At 40.1% G+C, this 18448-nt stretch overlaps 1 protein-coding gene and 1 long non-coding RNA gene across 4 annotated transcripts in view; one reads left to right on the top strand and one right to left on the bottom strand.

Moving 5' to 3' along the window:
• The window catches only part of usp6nl (USP6 N-terminal like), a 97306-nt gene that overhangs the window by 40289 nt on the left and 38569 nt on the right, over positions 1-18448 (top strand). Inside the window, exon 1 of one of the 3 annotated variants that reach the window (XM_044343536.1) lies at positions 11735-12712. The exons of the other annotated variants lie outside the window; for them this stretch is intronic. Within the exon in view, the coding sequence (XP_044199471.1) occupies positions 12658-12712 (55 nt within the window). The 5' untranslated portion in view covers positions 11735-12657. Of the gene's footprint in view, positions 1-11734; positions 12713-18448 lie in introns of those variants that run through there. 3 annotated transcript variants of the gene reach the window in all.
• On the bottom strand, positions 4964-7230 carry LOC122975221. Its single transcript, XR_006400598.1, has 2 exons — positions 7085-7230; positions 4964-5660 (listed from the first exon to the last, which is right to left on the bottom strand). It is a non-coding gene; the product is annotated as an uncharacterized LOC122975221 (long non-coding RNA).

Genomic DNA, 18448 nt, shown 5'->3' with positions numbered 1-18448 from the left:
TAATGAAGCATGATGCCCGCGGTAATGGAACACTCTGTGACCCCCCGACCCCCTTATTCTGTCTCCTGATTGGATCGGCCTGTACGCGGTAGCCTCGATCTGTGTGTTCTGTCGCAAAACGAGCGAGCGCTGTTTTTATCGTCGCAGCTTTTTGCTCCTGCAGGAGGAAGAAAGATGCAGCTTATTGACTTCACGCTTCAGTGCTCTTTAAATAATAATAAAAAAAAGCCTGTATATGTCCAGAGGAGTGATTTGCATAAATATAACGAGGGGTTGATGGGCAGCAAAATTGGTGCTTCTTACTGATTTCTCCTAAAAATGTGTTTTAATAAGGAAATTGATGATAATTTATGATAATTTTTCCCTAAATACCTTCACTCTCAGTCATATTTCCATGTCTTTGTGTACCTAAATTTGCGTATTTCACCTAAATTGGCTTTAGAGAACATAAAAAATAGTTTAAAGTAATATTTTTCATCATCAGCCTCTCGGTAAGATATTAGCTTTAGCTCTGTTTGTAGCCTCTTCCTGATTTGTGCCATAAAGCGATTCCAGTGATGCCGTAAAACCGTCCCATTACGTCTGCTACCGAAGCACAAAAGCCAGGTCTCAATCCTCTGAAGTATTTAATTTATGCAACAGAAGCCTGTGTAAAAAGCTGAATACTGTACACCTGCTTTAAAAGCTTAACTTTTAAAGGTTTTTTTTTATTCAGTTACAAAATGCGTCTTGTCTCCTGCCAGCTGGCTTTGGTAATAGCTTTAATTTATCAACTAACCCCACTAGTGCACTCATGGAGGGCCAATTAAACCTCGCAAGCAAGCGCTGCGGTTCGGGTTCCGTTGGGAAGTCAATATTTTACGGTAGAAAAGCACTTTTTGTACTGAATCGTCGCTGGTTAAATGATAGATGGTGGCAGATGTTACATTTTGAGGCAGCGAACAAGGTCGAATGTTGTCTCCGGTTTTCGCCAGGGGGCCGGTGATCAAAGTAGTTTAATGTCACAGCGAAATAACAACTTAACCTCTTGAACCGATGTGCAGCGACCCAGCCGCCAGAGTGAAATATTGATATTGTATGTTTCTGTAAACAACGGATACGTTGAATGTCTTTGTTTCAATCCCCATGTTTTAATAATGATCACATTTTAAGCTTTTCAGGTGTCATTTGACGCTGAATTAAATAGCTGTTATCAGTTGAATAATTATATTTTATGGTGTGACAACGCTGTGGTTAAGGTCTGGTTAGGTTTAGGCACAAAAAACATTTGATTAGGGTTAGGGTGTCAGGGTTAGGGTTAGGGGGTAAGGGTGTTAGGGTTAGGGTGTCAGGGCGTTAGGGTTAGGGCGTCAGGGCGTTAGGGTTAAGGCGTCAGGGCGTTAGGGTTAGGGCGTTAGGGTTAAGGCGTCAGGGCGTTAGGGTTAGGGCGTTAGGGTTAAGGCGTCAGGGCGTTAGGGTTAAGGCGTCAGGGCGTTAGGGTTAGGGGGTAAGGGCGTTAGGGTTAGGGCGTTAGGGTTAGGGCGTTAGGGTTAAGGCGTCAGGGCGTTAGGGTTAGGGCGTTAGGGCGTTAGGGTTAGGGCGTTAGGGTTAAGGCGTCAGGGCGTTAGGGTTAGGGCGTTAGGGCGTTAGGGTTAGGGCGTTAGGGTTAGGGTGTCAGGGCGGTAGGGTTAGGGGGTAAGGATGTTAGGGTTAGGGCATCAGGGCGTTAGGGTTAGGGCGTTAGGGTTAAGGCGTCAGGGCGTTAGGGTTAGGGCGTTAGGGTTAGGGCGTTAGGGTTAAGGCGTCAGGGCGTTAGGGTTAGGGCGTTAGGGCGTTAGGGTTAGGGCGGTAGGGTTAGGGCGTCAGGGCGGTAGGGTTAGGGCGTCAGGGCGTTAGGGTTAGGGCGCTAGGGTTAGGGTTAATACCTGGTTTTGTCGGTTGAAACAGGAAGTGAGCAGTGCTCTCAAACAGCGGTCTCTGCTGCTTTGATGCTTTTGCCGTGCAACTAACTCTCTAGCCAACCACCCAACGCACCTCCTCCTAACATGGACGTGAGCTCATGTAGATGGCATCTGAACTATGTCACTTTCCCTAAAACGCCTATTGTAGAAATGTTGATATGCTTCATATTAAACGTATCGAAACGTAGAGATTCGACATATCTGTGGTTTTAACGTACAATGTCAACACTTTATTGTGGCGACTGGGCTTTGCGTCTCACTACTCAGTCATCATTTTAATGGAGTCGGTCCCGAGATATGACTGGGTTTGTGGTAGAGGTAACAAACTTATCACTGTATTAATGCTTTTATTGAACCCATTTAAATAACACCATCACCTCTTATCATTTTCCTTTATCTAACTGGGACTTTTTCATCTACATATATCTATACGCTACGTCAAATGTACCTCTGCTGGATGTTGAACCCAGTTAACACTGTGGACCAGCTCTAACTCATTTTGCAAACATGGCAGTCAGCTAAAAATAAAGTTTTAAAGTTCTCTGATAAAACATTGAAAAACCTGCAAGCACAAAGTGCACGACCAGAGTGTACTTAACCTTCAGCCTCCAGCTGCAGCTACACTCACAACGTCTGTCAGACAGCGTCGTGAGTGTGTGCTAGACCCGCCGACAAGCGTGTGAAAGTTCTGGCGAGGTAGGTAAGTGTGTGTGTAATCAGCTTTAAAGGCACAGACACTTAAACAGAAAGAGCATTGCAGAGATTTCAGATGCTTTATCGACTGCCTCGGAACGATTCGCGCTCTCTGTTCGGCTGCCATCTTTATCTCCGTCTATCAGCCCTGCAGAGGAATTCACCTTGGCTCTTCTCTCGGCTCGGATCAATGCAGGCAGATTTAGAGATGGCCTCCAACAGATACAGGAGACACACACACACACACACACTTCTGCATAAATTCACACACTCGTCCGCGGTGCCGTGCAGACTCGCGCTGAGGTGTGATGACTAGGTGTGAGGTGTGAGCAGATTGTTGTTATCTCGTGACGAGGGAGAGAGACGGTGATATTTCAGTCACTTCACTCTCGGCTCAGCAGGATGGAAAACACAGCGTCCTGAGGGGGGAAGCAGCTGCTTATGTGTGTTTATGGGTGTTTTATTTGAACGGTGAAGCTTTATCATATCAACAATCACAAGAAAACAGCAGAACTAAATGCAACAAATGATTATTTTCATCATTAATTCATCAATTAATCGTTCTGCCTGTAAAATGTCAGAAAACACTATATAATGTCTTAAAGCTCAAGGTGATGGTTTTGTCTAAACATATTCAGTTTACAGTCATGTATGACACATTTGAGAAGCTGCAACTAGCAAATATTTGGCGCTTTTCCTTAAAAAAAGACTAAACAATTATTGGATTTAAACAGTTGCAGCTCAACTGTGCAGCCAAAGTCTGTCAGTAACTATTAAAACACTATAAAGAGCTGCAACTCTTCATTTAAGTGACATATTTCATTATGCTGGACATGGACACGCTGTGTTTTCTTCTTCTCTGCTTGTCAAACGTAAACACAAACCATCTTCCTGAGACATGCAGCGACTCGCCAGTTGTTTTTAAGATAAAATACAGCAGCTGTGTTCGTTGTAATAAAGGAATATGTTGATTGGTTTATTGATTGATGGTCAGAAACAGTTTTGATCATTGATTCTCAAACAGAAATGCGAAACATTTTCTAGCTAGAAGCTTTTCTAGATGATTAAATTCTCGAGGTTTTGCTTTTTCTTGCAGTTTTATATAATTGCAAGTCAAATGTTTTTACACTTTTAGACAAAATTAGTAATTTGAAGACAGAACATCAGCTTCTGAGAAGTTATTGACATTTATAGATCTAACAATTAATCAATTAATCAACAGCATAAATGATTTATTTATCAAAAATGAATGTAATTAGTAGTTACATGCCCAATATCACCCAATGCAATGTTATATAGAGGGTTGTTGGTTCAAATACTTAGACTCAAAGTTTCTTTGAGCTGCACCGATTAATCGATTGGTTGATTGACTGAAAATTAATTGGCAACTATTCTGATAATTAGATTTAAATAAACAAATAATGGCATAAAATGTGCTTCTCACAAGTGATGATTTAACTCTTTTCTTTGTCAAACATGATGATAATCTGATTTTCTTTGGGTTTTGGACAGTTGGTCAAACAAAACAAGACACATGAAGACGTCATCTGTCTCATTTCGAGGAATTATAACGAGCAAAATAATCAGTAGATTAATTGATAATGAGAATAATTGTTAGTTGTTACCTGCTACTCCAGAGAAAACCTGAGTGTTCAGTTTCTTTAAGCTGTTACGTCACTGGAGGTGTTCAGTGGCCACCAGTAAAGCACGGCGTCGCTGGAAGACAAGATGCATCATGTTTTTGCAGGTTAAGAGAAAAACTTGTCAGTATATCAACTATCAGCTCAGCTACAGTCGCCTGGAGGAGCCTCAAAGCCTCGACCTCGACCCTCATTTAACGTCCAGTTCACACTAGACTAGAATTACCGGAGGACCTCGTTATAGTTTCACAATTCACCCTTCCTGTCTGCGTTTTGTGTGTCTTTCTTTTTCATACAAGACAAAAATGTGTGTTTCAGTTAGATTTATCGAGCAAATTCCAGGGATGATCATCTCTGGACATGATTCAAATGTAGAGTCTAAAATAATATTAAAGCACTCTTTAATGATTTCTGCTGCAGCTTCAATAAATCTCAGCCTGGGAGATGAGAGAAACGGCATTAAAAAAAAAAACCCTAAAAAAAAAAAACAAACTCAAACCCCAAACCACTGAGATGCTTACTCATAAGAGCTGCAGGGTGTTCGTACTCCAGGATAATCTTTTCAAGGGGTCGCTGCTCGAACTAAAGTGTGCATAAACAAATAGATATGTTGAGTTCAGTTACACAAAAGACGTAAGAAATAGAAGAAAATCACAAAATCATATGAATAAAAAGAAGAAAGTACACAGCTTTGTTTCTCTGGGGCTTCATTGTTCAAATGACAAATATTTTATCAGTAATTTACTTGGAAGTCAACTTCACAGAACGTTTATTTTAGCTAGAAAGCTTCACTGTAGAGCTCATATTTAATGAGATATGCATGTAAGAAAATAATCATTTTTTTATCTCTGTCTGAAAATGGAACCATGTTATCAAACGCAACGTTAAAGGAAATAAATTCATGACAAGCGAAAGGAAATCCAAAGCGTCTTCTGACGTCTTTCCTGCAGAAATGGGACTGCGGACTGATCTGTCAAGCTGCCAGTTACCACTGTCACAGAAGCTCAGAGAGACAGATAAACGCCAACCGCCTAACCGCCAAATAACTTTGACCGCTTCCAAAGAGCCTGACAGGAGAGAATGTTAACGTACGACTATACTGGGATGTATCTTTTAAAAAAAAACGGGAGGGTCGCCTTAAAAATCCAGTATGGGTCTGGCTTTAATGTGCACATTTAGGCATGGTTTGTTTGGCTAATTAAACATGCTTGGCCTCGGTTTTGATGGGACGTTATAATAGCCTGCTCGGGGTTTTGGTGAAATATGGCACTTCTCCTTTGCACAGTCATGATCTCTCCAGTTATTACAAATCACACAGGAGGACCTGCAGGTAATACGGGTCCTGTGGAGACGGGGCTTTTTCTCTGCAGCAGCATTTATCCGACGCCTGTAGAGAGAGAGAGAGGAGAGGAGAGGAGAGGAGAGGGGAGAGAAGGAGCAGAGCAGTTTGGATTTATAACAAGTCTGAAGCAAGACTCTGCAGAGCTGCCAAACTGCAGGCTTCTCCTGGTCAGCAGCACCACCGGCAGCTCGGTATCTCACTGCATTATTCAGCAGCCCTGATACTCTCTCTCTCTCTCTCTCTCTCTCTCTCTCTCTCTCTCTCTCTCTCTCCTGTGGCATCTTAACACTTGACAAGAGGGGAAAAAAGGCTCACTTACATATTCAATTACTGCGCCAGAAGCTTCAATTCAAACAAGGACGTGTCTGGTGTTTTGCATACTGACTTGCGAATCATCTGTAGGCATAATATGTGTGTGTGTGTGTGTGTGTGTGTGTGTGTTTATATTTCTGTGTGGACCGGAGCTTCAAGAGAAAAGCGCATGCTGTTCAGCTATGGAGGGACCGGCAGACAGTCCAGGCTCAGCGGGTGTTGGGTTGAAGCCGCCTGCTGACATCCTCGCTGTAGCAGACGGGCTAATTGCCTGCCTGTCCTCCCTAAAGGGCAAAACCGCGGCGCACTTCATAGCGCTGCTAGTCGTCGGCCTTCATGGCAGAACAAAGTTCTCAAAATGCTGGGGTTTTTTTTTTGTTTTTTCTTAACCTCCAGCGGCTTCAGCTTTATTTGAACATCTGGGGTTTGTTTTATATTTTGTACACGGCTCATGTCGGGTTTAGCTGAATGTATTGATCCCTGCTTGCTGCTTCACACCTAGTATTATTAAATTATGTATCAAATGACTCTCTGCAGCCCGTAAAACATCATTACTGAGTTTAACCTGACGGATGAAATGGATGCTCCTCACTCACAGCAGCTACGTAAAGACTTTCTGCAAAGAAGTGATATGTTTATTACTGTTACAAAGGATAACACTGGAAATACACTTATTATCTTATTGTCCACAAATTACATGGAAAAAAAGACCACAACCTAAAATGAATTGATCCTACGAACAAGTATCACCTGCGCATCAAAAGCCTGATATGTTGTTATACGAATGCTGCCAGAGATACTCACTAGTGTATTAATCCGCTGCTGAAAATAGTCCCTAACAAATGGACTATTTAATCCTGTTTCAGTAACATTTGTTTAAAACTGCAGTGCCCAGCTGTTTTAGTAAGTTACTGAGCCTTTTGTGTGTGGTTGGTTTTGTTAAAGTTGATAACTTTATCCTTTTAATTATCTGAAATGTTTAGTTTTTTATAAATTAGAGGCAATAATTAGTCTCAGAGGTTTTCTACCTGTTTGTCCTGGATGATATGTTTGAAATATACAGTACTGTGCAAAAGTTTTAGGCACTAAAAGTAAAGTGCGGATGCTTTATGTGTCAGTTAACATCATATAAAGTGCCGTAAATGGAAGAAACTTACACGAAATCAATATTTGGTGTGACAACGTTTCTTCACTTTTTCAAGGTTGTTGGCAGTTCGGTTGTTGCTGCATCTCAGCTGCTTCTGTCTGTTCATGTTAATCCCAGACTGACTCCATGATGTTGAGATCAGGACTCTGTAGGGACCAAAACCATCTGTTGCAGGACTTCTTGTTCTCTTTTTTTTTTTTTTTTGTTCCCTGAAGATAGTTCTTTATGAGTCTGGCTGGATGTTTGGGGTCATTGTCACGCTGCAGAATACATTTGGCACCCATCAGACGCCTCCCTCGTTTTTTGTTCCACTGTTCTGCATTACATCAGACAACATATGAAACAAATAACACATTACAATAGGCTCTTTAATATGGACAGAGATCAATAAAATGCTATAATCATATCACATCATATGCGATCCCACTGATAGTTTATAACCATCCAGCCATATTACCTCTGGACACAAAGGCTGTCAATGCTGGTTGTCAATAAAGAGGTTTTATTTATATTTATTTACAAAAAAAAGGGTTGAAACACTAAATCCTGAATAATTCTTTATTTGGAAGTCTGTTGTCATCTCTAAAGTGGCTACTAGTCTCCTTGGAGGCTTAATAAAATATTAATAATTTAGAAAAAACTGCAATTCAACTACAACTACAAACCAGTCAGACAAAAGTAAATGTCTTACATGACTTTGCAAACAAATATCAGTAGCAGCTTTCAAAAACCGTCATCATGTTGAGCTTCTTCTTCTTCTTCTTCTCCTTGTTTCAGTTTCCAGCTGTGCGCTGAAAGCTGCTAATGTGCTCGGGTTGTTTTTTTTTCTGTTGCCACCCGCCCCGACTCGTCCCGTCTTGTTAATGACAAACTGGTGACGGTCATGATGTTGGCACCGGTCTCTGTGGGATGTGGTGATAACAGCCTCTCTGCGGAGCGCCGTCACAGTTTGTAAAGACAAATCGGTTGCATCTGATCAAAAACTCCGGACTGATCTTCATCCGATTAGACGCAGATTTTAAAGCTGCATACAGTCGTGTTGTTATACTTTAAATTGCAGATTTAGAAAGTAGCATTCTTCTGCACGTCTCCTTGACAGCCTTAAAATGTGAATCCTTGCTTTCTACAACAATCATGATAGGCTTTCACTTCCTCCTTTTCCTGTGAATGATCAGGGAACCGCACAGCTTTGATGTCCGGAATTGCTCTCTGAAATAAAGGCGGTATGAATTTTTTCTACCATTTGTCACGCTCCGTGTGAGACGATAACAGCTACCTGGTGGGATTTCTTGAGCTGAAACTGTGAAAGTATTCCAGCCTTCAAAACAGTACAGAAGTCAATCTGGCATTAATAACAAAGTGATGTCATTAAAATTGAGTCTTTGGGTTGTTTGTGTGCCAGAAAAACAAGGAAATGACTTCAGATTCTCACCTTAACCAGTGAGGAACCAGTAAACCAGTGAGGAACAGTGACTTTATTCACCTCCTGTGAACTTCTGTCACCTGTCTTCTGATTATCTGCTGTTTAAAAAAATAATAATGCACTTATACGTTTTATACTTGCTGCAAATGCAGCTGTCAAGAAAACAAGTTAAAAGCAACAGCAGATCATTAAAAGAACAGTCACAGTTTTAAAATGCGTCTACAAACAGGAGGAGGGAGGGAACGATGATTTGATCATCGTATCTGGAGCGAATGGTACCTGTGTTCAGCTCTGCCTCTCATCCGTAGCCACATTTATTCTCTTTGAACAATATTACTGCATCTAATTATATTGCATGCTGCTGTTTTGCCCACTGACAAACACTGTGATATTGATTAATACAGTATTGTAGGAATGTGTTATTGGTGCTGTAGTTCTTTACGCTGTGTTGAGTGATAGGAGGTCGCTGCCGAGATGTAAAAGATACCAGGACTGAGATTTTAGCAATTAGCAAAGTTTATTTTATATGGAAACAAATTATAGTCATTTTATCATTTCAGATACAGTAGAAACAGCTTTAACCAGCCAATGCAGCTGTGTAGTGATTCCCAGAGTTCAGCTTGTAAAACATTAAAGCAGACGTAACATGCTTTTTGTGATTTTCTCTGACTTTTATACTGTTATAATGTCAGATGTTAAACATAGTTTAAGATCCAAAACTTGAGGTGAATGTATGTAAAAGTGCTCCCTGCTAGGGCTTCAGTCTGCCCTGCATTTGTTTGTAAAGTTACCTCTACTTCCTCCTTGTGATGACATCAGATTGTTCGCACATACTCACAAACGGCCGTCCGTTCTGTAGCCTTTGTTGCTAAATGTGTTGTTCAGATATATTTAAGAAGTTTCAATTTCAAGTAAAGAACAAGAAAACAAAGTGAAATCCTGTTACTATAGTTTGTTTATTTAGCCTCCCGAGCCGGATGAAGCTTCCTGAAGCTGACCAATCAGAACAGAGTGAGCTCATTGGGAGGCGGGTCTTAAAGAGACAGGAGCTAAAACAGCCTGTTTTCAGACAGAGGCTGAACTGAGGGGCTGCATAATGGGCCAATATAAGATAAATAAGGAGTTTTTAACTGTAAATCATGCAAAGATATTCCAGTAGAACATAAATTTAGACCTGGAAATGTGCAGAATATGTCCTCTTGAATGAAGATCTTGGAAAGATTTGCTCCAACTGTTAGCATTTCTTTAGTCTTGGTCTCCCAGTCTTCTGATAATTCTTCTGTCCCTGGTCTGTTTCTGTGGTTAAGATGTTAAGACAGGAGATTAAATAGAGAGAGGAGATAATTTCCACTCATTTTCGCTTCCTAGATTGACTAACAATAGCAGAGACACTACAAACATGACATGAAGAACAACAACTACAGACAACTCATAATGAAACACACTCCTACACAAGCAGGTAGTCATTGTTAAGATATGATTGGACCAACGTGATACTAATCAATCCTCCAGTTTCATTTTCCTTGAACAAGTAGAAAACTGCTACTGGGGAGATAATGTGGCTTATCTCCCCAGTATGCGTCATAAGAATATTGTTTGTCGATGACTATGTGTTGTATTGAAGCAACAGAATTGAAGCTGGACTTATTTTTCAGTGCAGTTACACAAGTCAAAGCAGGTTTTTAAACTTCTCAGTTATTTCACATAACCTGTTGCCCGTTCTGAGCCTTCTACCTGATGCTTTTTGGATTTTGTTGTTATTTCATTCAAAAACATTTAGGTCAGAGGTATGTTTTTTTTTTTTGCTATTCCTCAGTAGTTTTTGTTTTGCCTCACAGTGCCAGGACGTCCACCCACTCACCACATTCTGGTGATGCCTGTTTGCATCTCAGATACAGAACTGGAAGGCTGGAAACAGATAGGGGAGTTAAAGTTGTAAAAGTGCCAGAAAATAAAAGAGAGAAAAACACATTTGAAAGAAGAGCAGGCTGCATTTAAAGAACATTATAGCCAGAATTTATTGTCTTGTGTTTGCTAAAATACTGTAATATTCTTTCAGGTGTGCAACAAGATGGTTATCTCTTTATCTAAATATAACTTACAGCATGATACAGTAGCTTTTTTGCATATTTTTTTCAATTTATTTTTAAATTGTTGGACATATTTTGGTCACAATTGTTGACATAATTCAGGCTCTTAATGGGAGCTGACCACGCTAGGAGATACAGTGACCATATTTGTTGTGCTCTACTGATGAGAGCATGTCATAGTTTTGTATAACCAAAGAAGAAGTAGATACAAGGTGCTTTCCCCCCCTTTTTTAGCACTCTGGTTGCACTCCAGTTTATAGCTAGACAGCTAGGCTCCCACCGTCTGGAAGCTAGTCAACCTCGCTTGCTAACATTAGCAGTGATTTCCACTTGACGTCATTTGTCTTGCATGTAATTTCAATACCTGCTGAGTCATCGACAGCTTCTGCATCCTCAGTGTTGTGTTCTAACTACTGCCTTCCTTTCATGGGTCCAGTTGTGGTGACGATTAAATGACCAGACTTTCAAAACTCACAGCAACATGTCGAGTTGTCGCAGTTGGAAAAGCTGCAGGTTCAATTAATAAAATGAATGATGGCTGAAATGTTTTTAGCTGCTTCAGTTTCAGGGTCCTGGTTACTGTGTCACTCTGTCTTGGCTTTTCTGGGACACTTGAACAGAACAGACCCATTGTTAACGTTATTAGTGACACAAAGATATCGACCAATTACGGACAAATTACGGTCTTGACATTGTCAGTTGGAACCAAAAATTCATTACAAACACTAACGTAGTGGGCGCTATCAATGCAAAATGAAAAGTAAGATTCAAATCTCTTCCTTTTGTTGATCACAATCTGACCAATTAAATCCACAAATCAAAACCATGGAGATACTTTCAGTTTGACATTTACAGTAAGTCGTTAAATGTGATGTTTTGTCTGATTGATTTTGTTAATTTTTCTAGTTTCACTATCTAATTATCTGATTTCCTTTCTGACGTGCATGAAATTGCACCTGAGATTTGTGTTTTATGGGATGAAACTGGTCAATAAAGGTAGTGAAGTACAAACTATTTGCTCTCCTGGCCATCCAAAATCCATCCATACCAAATATAGATGTGGATTAAGTGGACTTCCAGAAAATGGAGGTGACGCCTGAAAGCAGTAAACCCCCCCCCTACCCCCCACCCCACCCCTCGCCCTTCTCCTCTCTCCTCCTGCCGTTGTGACCCTGGAGCTTCAGAAGTGATAACAGCACTTCAGTCCCATCCGCCGACTCTCCCCTCACTAACACAGATATTTCCTGTAGCGATGCAGCGAGGAGATAGAACCAAGATATGACATAGAGAGAGAGAGAGAGAGAGCGAGCAAGAGAGAGCGTCTTTTGTCTTTCATTTTCCTCAGCATGTTGCTCATTTTCCAGCCGCACCCTCCTCCTCCTCCTCGTCTCTGATACGCCGCATCACAAGACCCTTCATGGTACATCACGTCCATTTTTATAATGAAGTTTTAATGGAAACTGTTTATCATGGAGCTGTCATCATCATCTGCTTCCTTCAGTTTTCTTCTCTTTTCCCAACTTCCACTATTAGATGCTTTACTTGGAAAAAAAAGAAAAAGAAAGAACATTTTTTACATAAATTATCATATTGTTTTTGGATAAAACTACTATGAAAGACAGAAAGAATTTGACCCTTTTCTTTTTGTGACATTTCGACAAAACTTCTGGTCAGTTGGCTGGAAACAGCGATCCCCTCTGTCCTTTTTTCTCTCCCTCTTACTCTGATTTATTGAATGGGGCTTGTTGTTGTGTTGTTGTGTTTGGGTGGGGAATGTTGTGAGTGGGACTGACTTTCTCCTGAAGTCAGATTTCCTTCTGTCTCCGTCCGTCTCTCCTCTCCTCTCCTCTCCTCTCTGTATTCCCTCCACAGAAACAAACAGTAGCATTGTGACGGCAGTGAGTGAACTCAGCGTCTCTCTCTCTCTCTTATCTCACTTCTCTTTGCTCTCTCGCTCATATTTCCTCTCTTTCCGTCGGGCCGTGCAGCAGCAGTTGGGTAGTTGACAGTGATGGGATGAGCTAGTTCAGGCTGTCTCTCGGTGTGTTGGACCCAGTTGAACTGTGACCGATGCGGACTAAAGCGCTGACACGCTTGGAGGATCCGCTGGATGGCTTGAAAAGAGGTAAAAGATGAAAAGATGACAGTCTTCTCTCTCCGGGGTTCGGAGATGAACGTTTTGCTGAAGTTTGGCAGTGTGCTTGTTTTCTGTTGAGAAGTGAAAAGTTTCCTCTCACTGGTGGCCGATTCTGATACGATGAAACAGTTTGTTTATAGATTTGATGGGAAGCTTTTAACAGAATTGATTCTTTTTTTTGTTTGTGATGAACATTTTTGTTTCACTCAGAATCTACTTGTTTATCTAGTCAGGATTTATTTATGTCTAAAACTTGTGTGATCACTTGTCTAGCTGGTGAGGAGAATATAATGACAGCAGTGATTTAAATATTTAATATCAGCACAATTTATCATGATGTGTATCAACTCTAGAGCTGCAGTGATTAATCGATCAGTTGCCAACTTTTAATTTTAGTGACATTAATTGACTATTTTGATAGTTGATTGATTGTTTGGAGGTGTTTTTTAAGAAAAAATGTCCAAATTCTTTGATTCCAGCTTCTCAACTCTGAATATTTTCTGGTTTCTTTAGTTCTTTTTGACGTTAAACTGAATATTTTTGGATTGTGGACAAAACAAGACATTTGAGGTCGTCGTCTTGGGTTTTGGGAAACAGTGACTGACATGTTTCACCATATTCTGACTTTTTAGAGACCACCAACTAATCTATTATTTAACAAAATAATTGACAGATTAATCGATTATGAAAATAATTGTTAATTGCAGTCAAACTTGGCCCTCAAAAACTCTTTTTTAGCGCATTTTGGTGGACTGTTGTAGTATTTTTCATTTCAAAGTAAACATATATCAGTATTGAATTATTTTTATTTACTAAAATTCCTGAAATATGATACAAGATGTCCATTATTAGATGGGTTTCCATTGACTATGAAACATTAATGGTCCCGAAAGGATTAATGAAAGTGTCTTTATAAACCTCATTTATCCATCTGGCGCCACCAACAGGTCAAAATTACCTGTAAAACTAATGATTTGAGTTTTTCTACTCTGCTTTGAGATTAATGTTAAAATATTATCTTCAGCTAACATGCTAAACGAGAGCATGTTATATTAACACGCTTACATTAACATGCTAACGTGCTGATGTTGTGAATGTATTGACAAACCGGCGCAGCTCTGTACACCGATGATGTCGCCCAACAACAAATAATTAATGAGGAAACCGCAGATATTTCACAGCGAAGCATCGTGTGCTACACTGTGCTTCCAAATATTATACAGTATGCTAACATTAGCATGCAGATAATGGTGTACTGTGAAGTGTCTGCAGTTGCCTCATCAGTTGTTTATTGTTAAATGGGTGACATCATTTACTCTGTTTGTGCGTGTAGTGAATTGCAGTGACCTGCCAACACAACAGCACAGTAAATTCTTATACTCCACGTTAGCATGCTAAAAGTAGCATCTAGCTTAAATACAAAAGACTGACAAAGTCCAGTTCAGACTGAAAGTTGGGTGAACTTTGACAGTGTAGAGCTTAGTGTAGAGAGTGTGTAGTAAATGTTATTTAAATAAAATAATAATAATTATATCAACATTTGGAAAGACAGTGGTTACAGTCTTTGTACATTTAGCTTTGTGTAGCAACAGCATGAAGTTTTTTCCGACTGTTATTCTGCTTTTTAACATTAAAACAAGATTCATTAATGATGCAGTTTGGATGCAGGATGAATGAAAAAGTGTTGCAGACTACAGACTGTGGAATGTGGAAGTTAATTATTTGTCTGTAAACCACACTTTGGTTCAGGATGGTTGCAATCTTTGATTAGTGGTTGTCTTCCAGAGGTCACGTGACGTTTATGTGGTTGGGTTCAGGTTTGAAATACAGACGGGGAGAGGCAGAATGATTGTTTTGGAGGCACAGTAATACCACATAATAGTGTGCTGTGAAGTCTGCAGTTGACTCATCAGTTGTTTGTTAAGTGTGTGACATCATTTGGTCTGTGTGTGTGTGTGCGTGTGTGTGTGCGTGTGTGTGCATTGTTGTGTCAACATCTCAGACACGTCTTATTCAAAGGTGCTAAATGTTGCAGTTTATCGTCAATGAACAGCATCATCTGTTCATTATTTAAAATGATACACATAGAATTCAATACTTCCAGATTGTTTAACTCAAATTTGACAGGTTGACATTGACTTTAGTAAACGGAAGCCAAAATGTAAGAGAGCGTTTTGAATTAAGGGTGAGAATCACAGGGTAACTTAAGGTATAATGCTATCACAACACAATGGTGGGTTTCAGTGGTGGCTTTATACAGGTGATTATACAAAATATTGTAAAATATATATATATGTACAGTGTATTGCAATATCTGTACAGCTAAGAGGAAAACATACAGTACAGCACTACCAAATTACAAAGTTTCAAAGTGAGAAAACACAACCAAATATACTGAAACCCACTGCTAAAAACAGAATACCAAACCAAGTATACAAAAATCCGCTGCTAAAAAACAGAAAACGCAACCAAATATACAGAAACCAGCTGCTAAAAAACAGAAAACACGATCAAATATACAGAAACTCGCTGCTAAAAAACAGAAAACGCAACCAAATATACAGAAACCAGCTGCTAAAAACAGAAAACACAACCAAATACGGAAACGGAAATCAAACAAAAGTTTCCAGGGCACATTAAAAAGCGTTTCTGTATTTGCTTGTGTTTTCTGACGTTCCATTTGAATGTGTTTTCTACATGTTTAGTAAACACAAAGAGGGACATGAGTCACTGGGATGCTGTCAGTGTTTGAGTCTCCAGAAGGGCCCTGGTGTCAGCTGAAGTAACACAACAGCTGAGTCAAGTGAAGCGTAAGTGTGTGAGAACAAAAGACGGGAAATTAGCTCTTCTCCAATCACACTCTCCACTATTATTACTGTTTTTTTTATTATTCCTCTTTCTGTGCTGATAGCATCCTTGAGAGAGCCAGAAATAGGCAAAAAAAATCAGTCGGAGGGGAGCAAAGAGCCGTTAACAAGTGACGACTCCTTAACATAAAGAACAAAGAGGCCTAATTACAGCAGCCAAGAGAGAGCTTTGGGAGAGAAGAGGAAACCAGAAAGGTTGTGATTATGCTTGTTGCTCATTGTCAATTGTAGCCTTTAACTGCAATGATAATGAGGAACAAACACAAATAAACCCCTGAGATGCTTCCTGTCACGTGGCGTGTACTGTAACGGTCGCCAGCTGAATTAGAAATGTCTCAGCTGCACGTTTCCTCCAGATTTTTGCCAGTTTTGTTGCATTTTACTTGCAAAGTTCAATAAGACATTTAATGGATCATATCTTGTATAATTGCCAGCATCCACTGTTCTGTTTGTGTATCTCAGCTAGTGTTTGATTGCCTCTTGCACCCGCAGCGTGTAAGACACTACTGGGTCGTTTGAGAATAAAAAACAAGGGATGTTGTTGTAATAAAGAGTAAAAACCAAGAAATTACAAGACTTTACATTTCTCTGTGAAGCTTTGAAATTGTTTCCAAGAAATCAACTATCTCACTAGCTCAGGTTGAAGCTTCAAGGTGCTTGTCCGATTAACATTTTCTCACAATTTTCTATCATAGAAGACAAACAAAAAAACGGTTAATTGATATGATTACTTTATGTCTATGAAGCAGAATAGCTTGAAAGGTTTGACCTCGCTTCACTCTCATTGGCTGTTTGGGGTCCCATTACATAACATGCAATGTTTATTATCTCCTGCACTTATAGTTGAGCTGATAGTATCGCTGACCGCGTCTCCTCCTCTGGCGTCACATAAACATAAAGACCATATAAAAATAACAATATATATAGATGGCTTTAGTTCTTCCTGCTGTGAGTGCTGGCAGTTCAGTCGGGATTGTTTGAATGATGCACTTCAAGAAGTCGGTGAAGCAGTAAACAAACGTCAACATCACGTAGACAACATCCTAACTTCAGAATTCACCTCAACTCTTGACACTTCTTGTGCTACTTAGACTAACTGTCAACAGTTTTCCTCAATGTTCAGTATCTGGCGATGAGGGGAAAAAAGCCTTTGAGCTCATACTAGTGACGTTCTGTCAGAATAACAGGTAACGGCACCTGAAGGAAGCTGTAATATCCTCCCTCACCACCGTAGAATAACTCCTCCAGTCAGACAGAAGAGGATAAAAGATGGAAAAAAAAGAGATATTCTGTTGTTTTTTTTATATACTTGTCAACATTTTTTTCATTATCACAGCTTCAAATGTGCAACAACAACTTTTCACTTTGTTGTTAACAACTGAAAACGTGAATATCACAATTATCTTTAAGGGGAAGTTCCACCAAACTTCCTGAATCCTCGATGTGTCGTGATGGTTTCAGACGAGCGTTCATGCATGAACACTTCTGGCTCTTTTAGCGCTGACAGTAATTCCCACGTGACCTGAATGCAGCATGAAGAGTAGGAGTGAAGGGCAGAGCAGTGGCAGCGGGGGCGGGGGCGGGGGGGGGGACAGGGCAGCGTCCAGCTGGCCGGGCGGGTGACGTACAGTACGGGGACATTTTAATCGCAGCAGGATGGGGACAGTTAGCCGGAGCTGACATCGGCCTCACCGCTGGGGACTGACTGGCAGCTGAGAGCGGAGGAGGTGAAAGGTCAGCTTGATTGGGATGGGGGGGGGGGGGGGGGGGGGGGGAGTTTCTGGCCTTGAAATGAAGGATAAGCAGGATGACAAGGAATAGAGGTTGTCCTTTTGAAGGAATAATCCGCCCTCAGATCCTGTTAAACCGCTTGATGTTGTGACCTATAATTGTAATTTAGGTTCTTAGAACGAGCTTAGCGTCTTAATATAAAGACAAAGTGTTTAATAGCTTCTGGTATTTTATCGTGACCTTGCACGCAGTAGAGAAATTGGAATTTTTTCCCATCAGTGCAAAATGGCAGATATTAAGTAGATATCAAGTGTTAGTTCTTGTTGAAATTAAACTTTTTAGAACCTCTTCATAGTGATTTTTCATGACAACCACAAACCAACATCCACACAAACATCTTTTTCAGCTAAAAACGGCACCATGGACGTCAGTAATAGGGATTTATTTTGATGGATGTACAAAATAACCAACACTGATGTATAATAAATGATTTAATCTCAATATTTATTAAAAATATGATGGCCTGTTCTCAGCTTATTTGCAGATAAATACTTAACAAGGCAAAAATTACATATGCCACTGGTGAAATGATTTTTCTTTCCCTTCATGTTAATATTGCGTCGTTTTGTATGTGTTGAAACGTTATTAAAAAAAAGGAAATTAAACAAATGGAAATAAAGCTGAGGGTGGTGATGCACATCCTTAGGGAACCGCTGGACTACAACAAGCAACTAACATAGTCAAAATGTAGATTTTAAAGAATAATTGCATCATTACCCTCCAATTAAAAACAATTATAAATCTGACCTGACATTTAATGCCTCATGTACATGACAGTTTTCACTATGAGAAGCCACAGACACATTAAGTTTGATACCCAGCTCTAAAAAAAAATCAACAGGCTTAAAGCTAGACTGTGTAACCTTTGCCACAGATGGTTGAATTTCCCTTCATTCTCTAATATTCTCTTTCTTTACTGTAAATAAATCTTCATCTTTATCTGTAATGAACTTAAACGTAGTGAAACAAGCAGACAGGAGGCTTAAAGTCAGCAGACTTACTCATTAATATCCGTTTCACAACATGCATTTTAAAGTTCAACTTTAGCTAACATCAGCTACCATCA

Source organism: Thunnus albacares, chromosome 23 (assembly GCF_914725855.1).
Source record: "Thunnus albacares chromosome 23, fThuAlb1.1, whole genome shotgun sequence".
NCBI lineage: Eukaryota > Metazoa > Chordata > Actinopteri > Scombriformes > Scombridae > Thunnus > Thunnus albacares.
The sequence above is the reverse complement of the archived record's forward strand: the minus strand, read 5'-3'. Positions and strand labels throughout refer to the sequence as shown.